At 38.4% G+C, this 18,316-nt stretch overlaps 1 protein-coding gene across 3 annotated transcripts in view; it reads right to left on the bottom strand.

Annotated features, from left to right (window-relative positions):
• LOC149841063 (uncharacterized) overlaps positions 1-14,585 on the bottom strand; it is a 50,803-nt gene extending 36,218 nt beyond the window's left edge. For 2 of the 3 annotated variants that reach the window (XM_090003567.1, XM_090003565.1), the window contains exons 1-4: positions 14,385-14,585; positions 14,222-14,320; positions 4,251-4,378; positions 2,356-4,107 (exon numbers count right to left, since the gene is read on the bottom strand). In XM_090003567.1, coding sequence (XP_089859693.1) covers positions 2,356-3,937 — 1,582 coding nt within the window. In that variant the 5' untranslated portion in view covers positions 3,938-4,107; positions 4,251-4,378; positions 14,222-14,320; positions 14,385-14,585. Of the gene's footprint in view, positions 1-2,355; positions 4,133-4,250; positions 4,379-14,221; positions 14,321-14,384 lie in introns of all 3 variants that reach the window. The other variant, XM_090003566.1, reaches the window with a different exon arrangement.
• Positions 14,586-18,316: the final 3,731 nt, after the last annotated feature.

Below are 18,316 nucleotides of genomic sequence, written 5' to 3'. Positions count from 1 at the left end.
TGTCTTATAGATATTTTATGTCTAAAATGTGATTTTCTAAGCATTTTATTAATGAGAACATTTATATTTTTGCCTATGATTCTTAGTGAAGGGACCACTTTGCTTTGTATCTCATTGTAGCCTTTAAGACACTCTCTTGAGTTCCCAATTTATGCTTGTTTTTTGAATTTTAGTGATCAAAATTCTACTAAGTTCAGAATTTATGAAAGATATGTTGTTTTTTTATGGTTATAATTGCCTAAACAAGAAATTCTTAGAAACAGATTTTGAAGTATATTCCTTGTGTTTTTTTAAATGGCTATTGTATCTTGCATGAATTGTTACTAATATTTCTAAAATCTTAAAATTATTGATACTTTGAAAATTCTTAAAAAATGTCATTTTGCAAATCGGTCCACACCTTTCTCACTGTTATTACAAACTAGTCCTTTTTCAAGGTCTGTTAGTTTAACCATGGTTAACAGATCACAAAAATACCCCTCGTCTTATCATCATGATTTTCCCTCTTTCCCCAACAACCGATCTCTTCCTCCCCATTGATGATGGCTGAACCCACGACTCTCTTTTCTTCTCTCCCAACAACTCTCTCTTCCTCTTTCCTTTCCACTTCCTAATTGAAGGTGAAAGATTAAATTAGCCTCTAATTCTTAGTGATTTTTTCTTTGCATATTGAAATTTTAAGGTTTTGCTTGGCAGAAATGTTGAGGAATTAGGGTGATTTTGGTGTTTGATTTGATTGTAGATGCAAAGTACAAAAAACCCAAGAAAGAACATGTATATGATGACCCAAAACTCTTACAGCAGAAGAAGAGGCCCTAGTTTGCAGAACCAATACACTTACAGCAGCAGCAACATCAACCGATCAAGACCAGCAGCAACAGCCAAAAAAAAAATCCAGAACTGATGGCATAGACCACCCAACATCAGTTACAATATCAAAGAGTTTGAACAGAAGAATCCTAACCAAAATAGATGCTACTCACAAAAAAGCCTAAATACACATGCACCACCAGGAACTACTGAAAAATTGAATGCAGTGAGTGTCACCCAATTACAACCACGAGGACAACAACAAAATACAAGGGGCAAAGAGAATTCAAACGAAAGCCTCATCAGATTTTGTAAGGCAACTATTAGTGATAAAACCCAAATAAAACAGAGGATAATTTGCAAAAAAACCCAAATCAGAAAGAGGTTCCTCAATCAAACAAGAATAAACACTAAAAAGGTATGGGCACGCACAATAAGACCTAAACAAATGATCCTCACTAAGGGTAGAATGGTTATTTTTACTCAGTTTTTGAAAATCAATCCCTACATATTTTGATTTTTGCAAAATGGTCGCAGAACAATCTTTTTACCCACCTTTTGCAATTAGTCCTTGTCTTGTTTTCATTTTTGCAAATTAGTTCTCTCATAAGGGCAAAAATGTTAATTTGCTTGCTCTTAACGGTTACCATCAAGGAAACTAACTGCAGTTAACTTCAGGGACTAATTTGCAGAGGTCAATAAAAAGGCAGGGACTGATTTGTAAAATGGTATAAGGCAGGGACTATTTTGCAAATCGCCAAAAAGGCGGGCACCAATTTGCAAAAAAAGCCTAAATTTATTAATGCTCTTAATCATAATGATTTAGAGTTGTTCAAGGATTTGCACTTAAGATTCGCAGTGCTAGAAAACACCAAAGCATATGACATCAGTGATGCATTCAAGTGCATAAGACATTTTTTTAATAACAATAATAGATATAGATGTGTGTATGTATTATGTACACATTCATATATTTGCAAGAAAAAGTGTGTACCACAGTAAGGCATTATGGGTTGATATGCCCCCACCCCCAACCACGCACACACACACACACACACACATAAAGTCCATGAACTTGAAACCAGGAATAGATTGGGAAAAAAATCATAAAAGGTCATAAACATAATAAGCAGCAACCTAGGATCTTCAAAATTTATTTGAGGAAGAGACAGGTCAGAAAAAGCAACAGATAATTGAAAGCAAATATTTGATAAAGTCATATTTTGAGCAAAAAATAAGGAAACAGAAATAGTAACAATAGGATGATATAGAAAAAGAAACCAAATAACCTGGATGATGCCAGAATTTTTCATTGGTCACACACACAACACAAAGCACACAAACTTATAACCAGGGAATAGATTGGGCAAAGACCATAAAAGTCATCAAAAATATAATCAGCAACATAGAATTTTCAAAATTTATTTGCGGAAGAGACAGATGGAATCAGATAAAAGAAAGAAAATATTTGACAGTTATATTTTGAGCGAAAAACATTGAAAAAAAATAGTAACAATAGGATGACATGGGAAGAAACCAAATAACCTGGATGATGCCAGAATTTTTCATTGGTCACCTCCCGCAGAAGACGTTCCACAGATGTATCTTGATATGGTGTACTGCTTTGAACTTGTTTCTTGGATGAAGGCAGCTTTCTGTTCCCCGACTTTGTGTCCAAGTATTCCCTGTTCTGATTAACTTCAGATAGTTTCCTGTTTGAAATATGTGAAGCTTTACCTTGTTTAGATTCCATGGGCTGCTTCCATGAACTTCGCCTTGGGTTGGGAGGTGGGTATGCTTCCACAGAAAAATCATTGTTGTCTGGCTTTTTAGACCAAGATTGACCTCCAATGTCACCATTGTAGTCAGCCTTTCTATGGTAAGGAAACTCCAAAGCAGCACTTGCTTCAATGACAGGTGGATCAGCACATTTTTGATCCATTATTTCTGGTTGACTTTGCTTTTCTCCAAACCTATCAGTTGGAACATGAGGAACACGAGATGACTCTTTTGTTGCACGAGTAGACATTGTGGATGACAAAGAAGTTAGCCTCCTTGGAGTTACAGTTTTCATAGATGTGGCCTGCTTAACATCCTCCAAGTTGAGAAACATAGTTTGTCTAGCCCGCTTCTTTCCAAGCATTGCTTCTTTATGCTGGTCAATTTTATGTTTCTTCCCTATTGGACTTGCAAGTTTTGAGGCAGTACCAGAATCAACCACTTTTGCATCCCTTTGGCTAACAGTTCCATAATCCTCCAACCCATCATGAGGTGTGTCTGTAACATTGTCTTCATTGCTTTTGTTACTGCTACGTTCACCTTGATCAGACTCTGGCACTACAGGAGTGCAACTATCTACTTTCTTAAAGTCAGTAATAACTGTACCCTGACTAACACTACCATCACAGTCAACAACCCCAGGTTCTCTGTCATTCCCCGAGCGTCCCATTACCTGATCAGCATCTTTGACATGGTTTGAATGAACAGTTCGATCATCAGAACTCTGGAAGCAGTTCACATAATCACTGATTACATCTAGCTTCTTAAGATCTCCAAAATCATTATTTCCCATACCATTTGATTCCAGGTTCATCTTTTGATTGATGTTCGCGTTGTCAGAAGTGTTCTCCATGTCCGACCATTCCCCTTCTTCTCTTTCAACTTGTTCATTTCTTGTATCAACAACTACACAAACTTTAGGTTTAGTTTCTAGTCCATGATAAGCAGCCACAGATGACACATGACAATTCTGATCTTCAGAATTACAACTGTCAAACCCACGTTTTTCAACAGCAATAACATGACCACTGGCATCAGAAATGGTGACAACTATTGCATGATCAGTAGACACCTCTCTGTTCTTCCGAGTAGTTTGATCTTTCAAGTTATTACTTTCTTTGGGCCTCACAAATGGTTGAAATCCAGAAGCTGAAGATGCATGACAGAAAGCATTGGTGTTTATTAGCCGTGAACCCCCTTCAGGCAAGACAAACGCAAAATTGTTGGTATGTGGATTGGGAAAAGGCACTGGATTTTTTGACAGACAGCTGAACAACCTATCGCCCTCTTCCACTTCTTCAGCAGGGGGTTCATTAAGATCAAAGAGAGGCCTTCCTCGACTACCCATTTCACATATATGAAACACATAAAACACCAGAGATTGTTGATGTGAAATTCAGAGAACTGGTCCCTTTAAATGGTAAAATTGCAAGTTGCAGCAGCAACAGAGATGAGAAACTAAGTCTGTACTAAATCTAATGCTTCGGACAGCTTATCAGCCTCAGGTGATAGCAGCTTCTGCAGATGCATTAGAAAAAGAAAACTGCATTGTAAGATATAAGAAGGGTTCTGTGAATAAGGAGAATTGGAGAAAAAGGGGGACAAAGAGACTGGAATATGAAAATAAGCAAATGGAAAGCTAAGTGAAGAATAAGGCGCACCTGAACAAAATGTAGAAACTGCCTAACACTCTTGGACTGTAATTGAAAAAAATAATTACCATGCTCCTTCCCCTTTTCCACACAAATGCTTTTTCTCATATGATTCTTCGAGATGTATGTTATTTACACTGTCCACAGAAAAACAAAAATAAGATAAAGATACTGAATCACTATATGTATGCAGGCATGACAAACTCATCAACCATGAATTCAACTCCTCATTCATTTAAAAATAAATAAAAAATTGCAGTCAAAAGATTAGGAATGCTAACTACAATGGCTTTTTTTCAATTACTAACATACACAAAATATTGATAAAGAACTAATCATGCTGAATAGTTCTGAAGCCACAGTAACACATTAATTGCACAATAATCAAGAGGATCCAAGGACTTCAAATATATGTGTAAGTGTACCAAGTACATGCTTGTGTGTATGTGTGTGTGCACGTGCATGTATGAGATTGATAATATCCTAAAAAATCTCACCCTCCTCCCCCTTTGCTTTTAAATGGTAGTTCAGCGCTGGCAGTTTCTCTCTGGTGATGCAATGGGTTGTTTCTTGAATTTGAAGGATTGGAAGGATAGAAAGTGCAGAGCAGAGGGATAGAGCTTTTAGGGAGGTTGGATGTGATTTTATTGGTTTTCCCTAGAAAAGATAGATCTTTTGGATAAGATTTGAAGCTTTGGTGTTTGCTTGCCTTGTGTGTGGATCAGGAGATGTGCTGCCATTGTGGAGCGACCGTAAATTGATTGCTCTGCAGATTGCTTATAGGTTGTCTTTCCTGATCGGTAATTTGAGATGATTTTGATGTGTTGATTTGTTTGGTTTTTACTTTGATCTTTCATGAGATTGAACAAACCATGTGGAGGGAGAACATTAGGTTATACAAGTTGGTGCACTCGCAAAGTGTATTTTAAAGCTTGTGGTGCAAATAATTAGGGATGTAGGTGGTTCAGCTTGAGTTAGATATCCATCCAAGTCTGAGTTCTTTTAGTCAGGTTAGGCAAGTAAAACCAGGTACAAATGATAGATTGGGTGCCGGTTCAGTCGTAGCAATTTTACTTCAAGTTGGAATCTGAATCCAGTCCAAGCAACCTATTTGGAAATGTACATATGATTTGGTACATGCCCAAATCATATTCAGCATCCGTAGATGCTCCACTCATATCCGAGTTTGAATCTGATTAGACAGAATCTAATTATGTCCAACATGAGTCCAACTCATTTACATCCTATGTCACATGGGTGCGGGTGCGGGGATTCGGCACTTTCAAAAAACCTGGGTGCGGGGGTGCGGCAAAAATATAAAAAAATTTATATATATATATATAGTTCTTCAATTTGAACAACCTAAGTAGAACTCGGACCTTCTTAGAAAAGTATTCCAGCAACGAGGGTGGGTGTTGGAATCCATGAGTATAAACCAAGGAATTTTCTTTTCCAAATTTACACATGAACAGCTTAATCACTCACATATATCCAATTGCAACTAGTTTTACCAACAGCACGAGTTCTAGTACACCATGGTCTTTATCATTTTAGTATATAGTTATTTACACCATATCCATGTAAAATTGCATAAGTAGAGCTGGAATATGAAATGCAGCAACTAACAAACTGAAAAGAATGCACATATACAGGCAGCAGTTTGTCACATTTTCTCCCCCACATTTTTTGGTTTTGGTCATTTCTCTAAATGCAAACAGGGTAATCATCACCACATTAGAATACCTAATCGGCTAATCCTCAATAAGGAGACCATTCCCTTACTAAAAAGATTATGACTACCACAAATTAGAATTTACCAAGTTATCCAGGTAAATGTTTCATTCATCTATATTTGTATAGGACTGAATCGTAAACAATTGTGAGTTGGCTTTCCACAGAAAAAGGTTCAAGAATTGATACATTGCATGCCTCCATCATATTTCTCATTTTTGGAAACTTTTTAAGCATGTTGTTACTAATGATCAATTGCTCGAGTGATATAAAACTTATCTTTTTGCTTATTGTCATGTTTTAGCTTTTTTACCGCTCTATTTTTATTCTATTATCCATTCTTTTGTTATTTCCTAAAATAATTAAACTATTTACAGTTTTGCCTCCTCTTTCATTATGTGTAAAACCTGGTTAAAAAAAGTTCGGATCCGGGCCCGAATCACCTCCCCCCCCCCCCCCCCCCCGTGTTTCTATTTAAACACACGAGGGTGGAGATTCCCCTTTTACGCAAAAGGGAACCCCAACCCTCTCTCTATCCTCCCGCTTGTTCCCCCACCCCCCACCCTTTGCGCACCTCGCCTGCCGAAGACCCACCTTCGACGACAATCACGTGCCGGAGACCACCCCCACCCATAGTCGGCAAACCCGGACCGGAGAATCCTCTCCCTCTCTCCCGCTCGTGTTCCGACCACCCGACACTGGCAACCACGCTCGACGCCCTCTCTCTCCCCGAACCCTTTCTCGGGCTCCATCAGTCGCCGGAGCCCCGTCTCACCGACGAGCCTCCCCTTCTTCGAGCCCTCTCTCCAGCTCGACGTGCTCCAGCCACCGACGTTGGAACCCTCGTCGCACCGGTGACCCCGTGCACCGTCTCTCGCCGGTGAAACCTTCCCCCATTTTTCGGTCACCTCTCAGGTAACCCCTAACCATCTCTCTCTCTCTTAGTCTCCCGCTCTCTGTGTCCTCACTCAGAGGACGAGGAGGGGCGCAGCCCCTCCCCTTGCGTTTTGATCGGAGGAGGGGTGTTGTCCCCTCCCCGCTCCTTGTTTCCTCTCTCAGAGGATGGGGAGGGGCACAACCCCTCCCCTTGTGCGTTGAGGGGAGGGGGAGTGTTGTTTTCCCCCCTCCTCATTTTCTTCATCTCCTTTTTGTTTTCTTCTTTTCTCCCTCTGATTGCGGCAAAGGGGAGGGCGCCTTTGCCCTCCCCCTCTCTCGCTCTAGGTTGAGTTCGCAGTAGAGGGGCTTGGCCCCTCTCTGCACCCTCAGTTCGTAGAAGAACCTTTTGAGGATTTTTTTTTGAAGTCCTAGAATTGGACCAAAATGACCTTGGGTGCGGTCAACGCACCCAGGGTCAGGTTGACCGCACCCAGGGTCAGGTTGACCGCACCCGGTGCCGCACCCGCACTCGCGTCGACGCAGGTGCGGCACCCTGCTAACCGAATCCATGTGACATAGTTTACATCCTTAGGTGCAATGGAAGAAGATGGTGTTGACCCTTCTTCTCAGGTTCGACATCCACCAGGTATGCGGGTGCCTTTAACTGGTGGGCTCCGTAAGGGATTGGGTGCTGGTGAGCCCACTCAGGGTTTTCCTCGCTTGCAAGGGTTCCTCTTTATCAAAAAAAAAAAAGATCAACCATCATATTTGTAGATCTAGTAAATCTGGTTGGCATTTTTGCCCCCATCTTCCTTCCTCATTATGTCCTTGAACCAAGTAGTTGGTCAAGCAGCTTTTCTCATTGTCAGTTTTCAACCTAGTCAATCTGTGAGGATGCAAATAGGTCGGATTTGGTTTGGATGTATTGCTAAATTCAATCTAACCGAATATATGTTTGATTTCGAATAGAAAAAGTGGCTACTTTAAATAGATAATTGGATTTGGTTGGAGCACTTAAGGCAGGGTGGTCATGTCCCCACCCGGGGTTTTACTGGCCAGGGAAGCAGGCCCATTAAGTGACTGGCTCCTCAGCGAGTGTTTTCAAGTTGCAAAAAAAAAACTAATTGGATATGCTTTTTACATGTAACTAAATTCGAATATCCATTGGATTCGAATTTGGATGTAAAACCCTATACAGATTCTACATCTCATTGTTAATCAGATGCTCTTTACTCTACTGAATCTGACTAAACGTACTCTGATTCAGTCAATAATTTGGCAAACATGTTATTATACATTGAAAAGACCGTCTGATTGATCTAGACTGCCCCCTTGCAGGTTTGACAGTCTCAGATAATGCCTTACAATATAAATATGTGAAACGTGCCCACGTTATCATGCCTCTACCCATGCATGGGTACATTTGTGAAGAGGAGGTACTAGGATATCCTACTATCATACGTTAGCGATTGAGGCCCATCACAAATAAGACGATCCTGATCGTCAGCTATGCGATGGACAGTTGAGATTCGCATCGAGGGGGCATGGAGTTGTGCCCTAGAGGGGCATATTAAGATGCCTTCTCGGCATAAAAGCGATTGCAAGGGTAAATTAAATATGTATAGAAAAGATAATTACATGAGGTAATAAATGAGTGATGGCAAAAGTGTAAATATCTGCGGATGGTCAGAAGTTGGCTGGCAGACGACCAGATGGCGAATCATCCCTAGGATTTTTCCTATATAAAGGACCCCAACCCCATCTTTCTTTCCCCTGCTCTTCTTCTTACAACACACACACAACAAACTCCTCTCTCGCTCTGCCATTGTGTTTTCTTCTTCCCCTCTTCTCCTCTCCTTCTCTTCTTCACTTTCCTTTAGGGTTGATTCAAAGTAAGTCTTCAATCATTGCTCTTCTCCCTTCCTTTTCTTTATATTTCATAGTTTTTGTATTTTAATATAAGTTTCTTCAATGTATTTCAGATTTCATGGTGAATGTTGCGAGATTTGGGATTTTTATGAAGAATTATTTTGTTGTGGAATTTAGCATAAATCGTGGTCCCGACTTCGATGATAAAATCATCTTGCCAGGGTTTGTTGTTTTGTTTGTTTTTTTATAATAAAGTTATGAAATCCTTTCAGATTGATAAAATACTAGAAAATCTCACTTGCCTCACCTTTTGCTTTTAATTGGTAGTTCAACGCTCGTAGTTTTTCTCAAGGTTACCGAAAACACTATAAGACTCGGGGAAGCGCGCTTCCCCGAAAACGCAATGATTTCGAAAAATGCAGGGAAGCGACCCTTTTAAATGGGAAGCTTGTTTTCTTTTATGGGGGCTTGCTTCCCATTATTGGGAAGCGAGTTTCCTTTTTTGGGTGGCTTGGACATTTTTAACCCTTAGTAAACAAAATTTACCCAAAAAATAAAAGAAACCATTTTTTTAAAGGGTAAAAATTAGTCATTTTTAAAATTTTGTGAAATATTGAAAACCAAAATGAGTAGGGTTTGGGGTTTTCGATTACTAAACCCTACCCTCTCTCTGCCTCTCGTTCTAGAGTCCTAGACCTCTGGTGACCTCCATGGGTGTCCGCAGGTATGCTCTCTCTCTCTCTCTCTCTCTCTCTCTCTCTCTCTCTCTCTAGGCTACTCTTTGTTGTTTACACAACAAATTAACAAAAAAATATAAGTTTTTCACACATGCTAACATAGGACGAAATGTGATAGTGACACTATGCTAGGAAACATTAGATAAAGGAACTGCACCATTTGATTGTCATTTTGTTTTAGCTTGTGCTTTGTTGAACTTGTCGGAGCCCGGAGATTATTAGCATTTTGATTTTCAATGAAGCCTAAAGCAATGAGATTTGAATTTTAGGTTAAATTATCTGGATCGAAGCAGTGAGATTTGAATTTTAGTAGTTATAAAAGTGTAGTGTGATCATGATTTTATTATTTTAGTAGTTCTTAAAATCTTGTTGCATGGATTAGGGAATATGAATTATGAATTTTTCTTAATGTATTAATTATTAAATACCTGCAGGCAATTGTTAAATTATTGCACTTGCATATATGATTCAATTTTGAGATTAATAGATCAACTTTAATGTTATCTACTTATGTTTTATTTTGTCAATGATAACATAAATTTTATGTTTTGATAAATTAGGAAAAATATAATTATATTTTCACTTCTTGTTTGATTCCTATTCGCTTTCCTTTCGCTTCCCACTCAAATCCTAAGTCGCTTCACTCTTCGTTTCACCATTGATTCAGGTTTGATTTCTGTTGTCGGTTCGCTTTTCTTCTCACTTTCAAGGTGATTCCCGGTTCACTTCCAACTCGTTTCGTGCTTCCCACTTCCTAAAATTTTAGAAGCGCCTCACTTCCCATTCCCGCTTACTCGACTGGCAACACTGGCTTTTCTCGGTATTGAGACGTGAACCTCAAGATTCAAATCTGAATCTAGTTGAGAGTCCAGATCTGTTTCGCATCATAGAGAGTCATTTGTGTTGTAAACTTCTTATGTTGTGTTACTCTTTTGCCCTTTTATTTGTATTGTATTAGAGATAGGCATTGGGGCAATATTGTAAAGTGTAAAGTCCGTTATTAAAAAAGAATACCAGCTCACACGTCTCCCTCTATTGAGGAACATTTTTTACAAAAAACAAACATGTCCAATCCCTTCTTTTCCTTCTTATTCTAAGGTAAATCTGGTTCAAAGATAGTGAGCCATATTTTATTATTACAACAGTTGCTTTTGAATCCGCTTTCAGTACCGGAGGTCGAGTACTTGATGTAGAAAAGTAATCATGGTTATCCAATGTGCAATAGCCTATATGCAACAATCACAACTAGGACAATTGCAATATCTATATTTCATAAAATCCGTAAAAGAGAATAAAAGAAGAAAAACTCTGATAAACACCGATTTCTAAATATTAAAACAGCTCCACGATCACATGCCAACCAAATCCCGGATTGAAACCATTACCTTTACCGCATGATTTGTTCAATTACGTGAAGGATCCAAGTAAAAACCAAACAACTTAACAAATCAAAACCATCTCAAATTACTGATCAGGAAAGACAACCTATAAGCAATCCGCAGAGCAATCAATTTGTGGTTGCTCTACAATGGCAGGCTCTTCTGATCAACACAAAAGTCAGGCAAACACCAAAGCTTCAAATCATATACTATAGATCTATTCTGTCTAGGGCAAACCTATAAAATCACATCCAACCTCCCTAAAAACTCCACCCCTCTGCTCCGCACGTTCTATCCCTACTTCCAATCATTCAAAATCATGAAACAATCCATTGCATCACCAAAGTATTGAGACGCGAACCTGAAGATCCAGATCTGAATCTAGTTGAGAGTCCAAATCTGTAGGGGTGATGCCCCACCTCCGGCTCACGAAATAAGTAAAATAACATTAAAAGTAGTGGTATTTCATTTGTGCCGCCGAAACGACTCCCACTTATCCTACACCTCTCAAGTCATTTCATAAAGTCAGACTATGGTTTCGCTGGATAGTAGACAGGGGAGAGTGGGAATCTCGCTAATCCATTCATGCGCATCACTAATTAGATGACGAGGCATTTGGCTACCTTAAGAGAGTCATAGTTACTCCCGCTGTTTACCTACGTTTGCTTGAATTTCTTCACTTTGACATTCAGAGCACTGGGCAGAAAAGATCTGATATCAAGAACAGAACAGCAGTTTTGTTGACAAACAAGATAAGAAAAAAAATCAAGAACTGATTTAACGTCGGATCTGATAATCAGATGCAAAAGATCCAAGGAAAGATGACTTATCACAGCAACCTGACAAGATTTAATCAAGAAGGACGACAGAAAAGCTAGATATATACCAGATTGGTTAGATCTGATATAAAGACAGGAAAATAAAAGGGAAGGAACACAAAAACAAGAGAAGGATCCAAAGGGGAGAGAGAAAATTTAGAAAAGGCCACCCAAAAGGCAGATCAAGATCTATAAGAACATACCTGGAAGAAATCCGATCAATCGGCCTTGCTTTGAAGTTTGATATGCCCATGATTTTATGGACAGAGGCTTTTTATTCTTTTGTTTTTGTGATAAACAGGCTGCCAATGAAAAGAATGGGAAATAAATCACCCTTTTATAAGTTGTACGGGAAGAATCCAGATTATGATGAATTGAAAGCATGGGGCTGCACATGTTATGTGAACATAGATAAGTCATTGAGGACCAAAATGTGAGCGCAACATCGCACATGAAAAAATTTGCTACCATAATGCAAGTCCAAACCACTTTTCTCCAAGATATCCTTTAATGTTCTAACAATAACATCATTGTTAGAAGCATTATCAATTGTAACTGCTAAAACCTTTTTCTTAAGTAAGGCATTTAGCAATGAGCTAATGTTTTCCTTATGGGGCGTGGACCTATCTCACAAAAATTGATGATGTGCTTAAGTAGCTTCCATTCCTTATCAATGAAGTGAGTTCTCAAACACAGGTAAACAACAGATTGATTAGATGTCCAAAGATCGGTGGCCAGACTTATTTTATTAACACTAATGAGAACTTCTTTCATCTTCTTTTCTTCATCATACAACTTCATGCAGTCCCTCTTAATATTTGTGATATTAGTTGAAACTTTGGGTTCAAAGTTCTGCTATACATATTGAACCATTGATATTCTACCATTCCAAATGGGTACTCATGGGTAATAATCATCTTTGTCATTACCCTTCTCACTATATCCATGCCAAACTTTCCACTCAAAAGAACCATGTTATCTGGATGATCTAATCCTTGGATACCACTGAAACTCAAAATCTGTTGTTTTGCTTTTTCAGCTCTCCCTTTACATCTTTTTAAATGCCTAATCATGGTAGTTGTGCAACTATCCTTAGAAGGCTCTAAAGTAAGAGGGCAATGTCTACATTTCACCTTTTTCACACCTTTGATTGTAACTTCATCGAAATCATCCCATACAAAAGATGTTTTTATCCTTTTTCTCTTAACATCATCTTCTTGCTCTTCAAGTTCGGTGTTTGCCTTCTGATGACCATCATTTCAAACATTTGTAGTAGAACCAGGTACTATTGCACTAAGAACAATCACAGTCTGTTCTTCTGGCATCTCCATTTTTTTTCAAATTTCTGCAACATAGCAAATATAGAAAAGAATTGCAAACAGTTGCAAAAAGCAATATCAAATTATAAGTCATATATAAGGGTATGCATATCATAAACAGTTTATAAAGAGCCTAAAATTTTTAAAGTCATGCTTTAAAACAGTTCCCCTAAAACCTTTTCAAGCAGCACATTCACAAAAACCAATAATACAAAAGAAAAAAATCAATCGTAGAATACATACTGCAATGAGAGTATCGATACCATGAGTCAATGACTGTAGGAAACCATGATAGACATCCGAATCAAGGTCATATATATATATATATATATATATATATATGTGTGTGTGTGTGTGTGTGTGTGTGCTCAATGCGCTCCTTTTGCCCACCTTCTCGTTCTGGCCCCTCAAAAATCATCGTTTTGGCATTTTTTCTCACATCAACGCCATAGATGTGATCTATAGGTTTTTTTTAGTGGGAACAGGCTTTTGGATCACTGGAATCTGACCTGTATACAGGTTTTTCCGGTAATCCAAAATCAATGGCTATGAAGGTACCAGTTTTTCCCGGCTCATAAAAACATGTTTTTTGCCAAGAAAACATGATCAAAGAGTTGATTCCCACTAAATTGAGCATGCTAAACACATCTAACAGTTCAGATCTATCATAAAACATTTCAAAACTATGAGGCAGAACGAGAAATGGGACCTAATATATATATATATATATATATATATATATATATATATATATATATATATATATATATATATATATGTGTGTGTGTGTGTGTGTGTGTGTGTGTGTGTGTGTGTGTGTGCGCGCTCAATTGGCAATAGGGTAGCACAACTAGTCGAGCCGCTATAAACCTAATTGCTCACAAAATAAACAGAATTCTTTATTTTCTGAGCAATAAATCCCTAATTGACAATGCATCAGTATATTCAAAATAAAGAAAATGATGATAATGAAAAATATAACATAATACCAATCAACATGAAACCATGAACCATAAACCTAACACGGTAACATCAAAGGAAAGCCTTAGCACCAATTGTGCAACACCGTGATTCCATGAAGCATAAACAAGATACAGTGAGAATAGAGGAAACCCTAACACCAATCACTAGATCAGGAAATCAGCATGATTCCATGAAGCATAAAACATTAAACAGCAACACAAGATGACAAGTGGCAAAAAACAAGTTGTGAGAGAGAGAAAGAGAGAGAGATTCGAGGGGGGCGCTCACCGTCCGCCGACGCAACGTTGCCCCCAAATCAGCATCGCCGTCTCAGGCGCTCAGATCACGTTAATTTTGGAGTTTTAGGAATGGGTATGGACAAGAAACCTGCAAGGCAATGTTTGTTAGCACAGGGAGAGAGAGAGAGAGATTAGGGGGAAGGTCGCCTCACCGTCAGCCGACGCAGCGTCGCGGCCTTACCGTCCGTCGGACCGTTACCGGCTGAGTCACTGTCTCGGCCTCACCCCCAGACGTCGCACTCGCAGGCTCGCAGTCGCAGTCACGCACTCAGAGATTTAGGGAGAGGGAAAGCCCCAGAACCAGAAGGCCTGAGGAGGCAGAGAGGCGTAAGAGAGGAAACGCTCGAGGGAGGGAGTTGGGAAACTAAAGTGGGCTAAAACTCTAGTTCGCCTTTCGTGTTTTTATACGAGTCAGTTTTAATACTATATATTTATTTATTTATTTATATTATAATAACAATATGATTAAGCCGAGCTTAATCGATCTTAAATGGGGTAAACGACCACAGTCAGCTGGATCAAACTTGGCTCGTTTGCTCGGCCGAGCCTATGCTCGTTGTACGGACTCAGCTCATTTAAAGTTACGGGCAATCTTGGGCCGGGTATAACTGAGTCGACCTCGGGCTGGCTCGATTCGTTGTGCAGCCCTAACCCCGTGGGGTTACCAGCCAATAACATGTTTGTATAAAATGCCTGAAAGGCATTAATCCAGGAGCTGAGCGGTGTTCGTTCATGATAGATGGAGATATTTGGACAAACATTTAAAATGGTAAAAAAAAAAAGCCATCCATTTTTTTCGCGAGAAATTGAACATTTTTACTTTCTCGTGTTCTTTTGCAAAATATGGAAAAAAACAATTTAAAAATAAAAAAATTAGAAATTTTAGCAAAATGTTTACTTTAGTATCAGCTTTTCTTTCTTTTTTTCGCATTAGAGAAACAGATATACTTGTGACTATGGATGATGATATCCCTCCAATCAAGAAAGTTGGCCGGGAGACCTCCTCGGATGAGTGCACACGTGAAGGGCTGAGGGTGAAGGGGTCAGCTCTAATGTTGCCAATTTTAGGGGTGGATTTGGTCATTGTTGGGCAATAACGCTTAGAATTGTAGATGGGGTGTAATTGAACTAACCATATTTGGTTTGGTGGCCTAGGCTTGGTTGGTTGGTAAAGCATTATAACTACATTACTTCAAGAACAACCCTTGGTCATGGAGTAGTTCAACTTTATGATAGTCTCTGATCCACCTTAGATCTAGTCCACCCGTTGTATGGAATCAAAGGTCAGATCCATCCAACTTATGTGTTCAACTGAAATTAGTTGTATTTCAGTTCAAAAAACTGTTAATAGGATCACTCATCTCCACTAGGTAGAATAAATTACTCGTTTTTGGCTAAAAACTATAGCTTATTCCTTGTTTTTAACATGCACTTCTACAAGCCTAGAAGGGCTCCGTACACTTAGCTAGGCCCGTTGGCTTAGAGATTTCAAGTTGAAGGAGGCCAAGAGTTGGACACCTCCGGGAGAGTGTGGTAAATTGTTGGTTTCTCTAAATTAAATTTAAAAAAAAAAATTAATTACTTAGATAGCACTGGCTTTTATTGGAAATATCATTGCTAACCGCAAGTTAAAAAAAAAATATCACAAACATAACCAATTTACTGTTTACTTTATACTTTTGCCCTTGTCACTTACAAATTTAGGCGTTTGATTTTTTAGGAGATATGTGCCAATTTTTTTTTTTAAAGTGATAACTTACATGCCGCCTGGTTTTTTTGGGTGACAACTTAGATACCAAGGCATCTAATTTTTTAGGCCATAAATGAGTAAAACCGTTAAAACATCAAGTGATCATGTTTGACATATTTTGAGTACTGAATTGGCCATGTTTGTCATATTTCTCAGCCAAAAACAAGGAATTATTTCAAAATTGAGTGTCATTTACGTCATTGGTGGAAAAAAAACAATTCCAGAAATTCATGGACAATAATATCAACGATGGCGTGACGTTTGAAGGAGACCTTGAATCTTGATTGTTATTAGTATTTTTTTTTATAAAGATTGCTATTAGTATTAGCATTATTGTGTTGTTACATTTTAAACTTTGTTAAGGTGTCCACAAGCAACCGATCGATTTTTAGCATTGATGGGGTCGGATCTGGATTTTCTTGATCTGCATTAAAAATCGCAATGGTAAGATTTACGAAAGCCTTAGGATCAAGTTCTCTATTTTCCTGCCTCCAAGTATGGGGCATGACGGGTTAGGGTTTAAATGCCAAGATCATACTTACCATCTTTCAATCCCTTCATAAATGTACCGATTATACACTTGATTCATACATATCTACCCTCTAAAAGCAAAAGCTAACCCTTGCATCATGTTTAGCATCTTCTATTTTACTATTTATATTGTCAGAGTTGACTCCAAGATGTGTCATTTCTCTACCATTCTTATATTATTGAATTGTGAGCTATTGATTTTTCACCATCTTAGAAATCAAATTTACTGGGTAATTTGACATGATAAAATTTTCTTATATAGTAAATAAACCTTGTAAGATATATCTGTGTGGCTAGATCTACGTAAAAAAAGGGTGCATACCACCGTATAGTATCATTGTAACAATGTTCATAACCAACAAGATGGTTTCATTCCTTTTTGAGACTTTTTTTGTTTTGTTTTTTCAAAAAAAAAACTGGATAGCCACAAGAGATTCAAACACGAGACCATTTGGTTAGGATAGTGTGACATTACCATCCAGCTATGTCATTTGAAACCCTTTTGTTGATTATATCCATACCCAATGTTGTCAGTATCGGTATTCGCCCTGAATCGTTTGGCCAACTATTCAAGTGAATCGTTCTGAATTGGCTAAAAAATTATTAAAAAATATTTCGTGTCAATGAAAACGTGACACATGGTAAAACCATTAAAATTTAAATTTTAAGTATTTTTTGCGTTTATTAAAAAATAGGCAATTCAGGTTAGTATTGTATCGATTTTATAGGTCGATACGATAAGTATAGGATAACATTGTTCATACCTAATGTCATCTAATAATTAACAATGAGTCATGATTGGAAAAAAATGGAACCTATCCTTGTCTCTTAATCTTATTAAGAGCGTAAACCTCTTCAAAGAAGATACTGCTAAACTACAAAGACTAGTGGATAGACATGCTATGCTAGGGCTGGTAAACGAGCTGAACAAACCGAGCTTAAAGTGTTCAAGTTTGGCTTGTTCTTATGGCAAGCCAAGCAGAGTTTGAGCTCATAACGAACCCCAGTTAAATTAGTTGAGTTGTTTATAGAAAAAAATATTATTGTTTTAGAGATGGGAGAAATAGGATTACAAAAAAAAAAATACATGCAAAATATCTGTAAAATATATTTTTCACTACCTAACGAGCTTCTATGAGTTGAGCATAGCTGAGAACTTGTTGTTCATATTCAGCTTGTCGAGCTTATTTTACGAGTTTGAACAAACAATTTACGAGTAGAACATGAGTAGAGCCACGAACGACTCAGCTTGTTTCCCAACCCTAGCTATGCAGATAATGTTGCTATCCAAGACAAATTAGTGAGTTTTTTTGTAGGGAGTATTGTCCAAGGAATACAAGGGTGTGGACAAGTTGTTTCCCATGCCAACTGTACCAAAGGCGAGTTGGGGATGCAAACCGTTCAAATCTGAAACAGCTAAATACATGAGGGAGTCTGATCCAGAATATCCAAAATTTGCAAAACCCCCCATCTTGGATCTGCCCCATTTGCATCCCTGAAGCGAATGATTCCTTGCTTATTCTCGAGCCTTATGAAGAGATTACAAGAGCTATGTTCTAAGTGAATCCAAACAAGGTTTCCACTTCTCTATTGATTTCTAGCATTATCTAATTGGACTTTTAGGGATGTAGCAAATGAAGTTATAAAGACATTGAGGGTGTGTTTGACACGAAGGACACATCCACCCAGGGATCAACCGGTTCCTGCTTGAGTGTTGTCAAATTGTCATGAGCTTAATACGCGCGGGGGACAACACAACACTCATGACAACACAACACTTAATACGCGCGATGTTGTCCCCCT

This window comes from Nuphar pumila, chromosome 4 (genome assembly GCF_984573655.1).
Source record: "Nuphar pumila chromosome 4, dmNupPumi1.hap1.1, whole genome shotgun sequence".
Taxonomy (NCBI): Eukaryota; Viridiplantae; Streptophyta; class Magnoliopsida; order Nymphaeales; family Nymphaeaceae; genus Nuphar; species Nuphar pumila.
The sequence above is the reverse complement of the archived record's forward strand: the minus strand, read 5'-3'. Positions and strand labels throughout refer to the sequence as shown.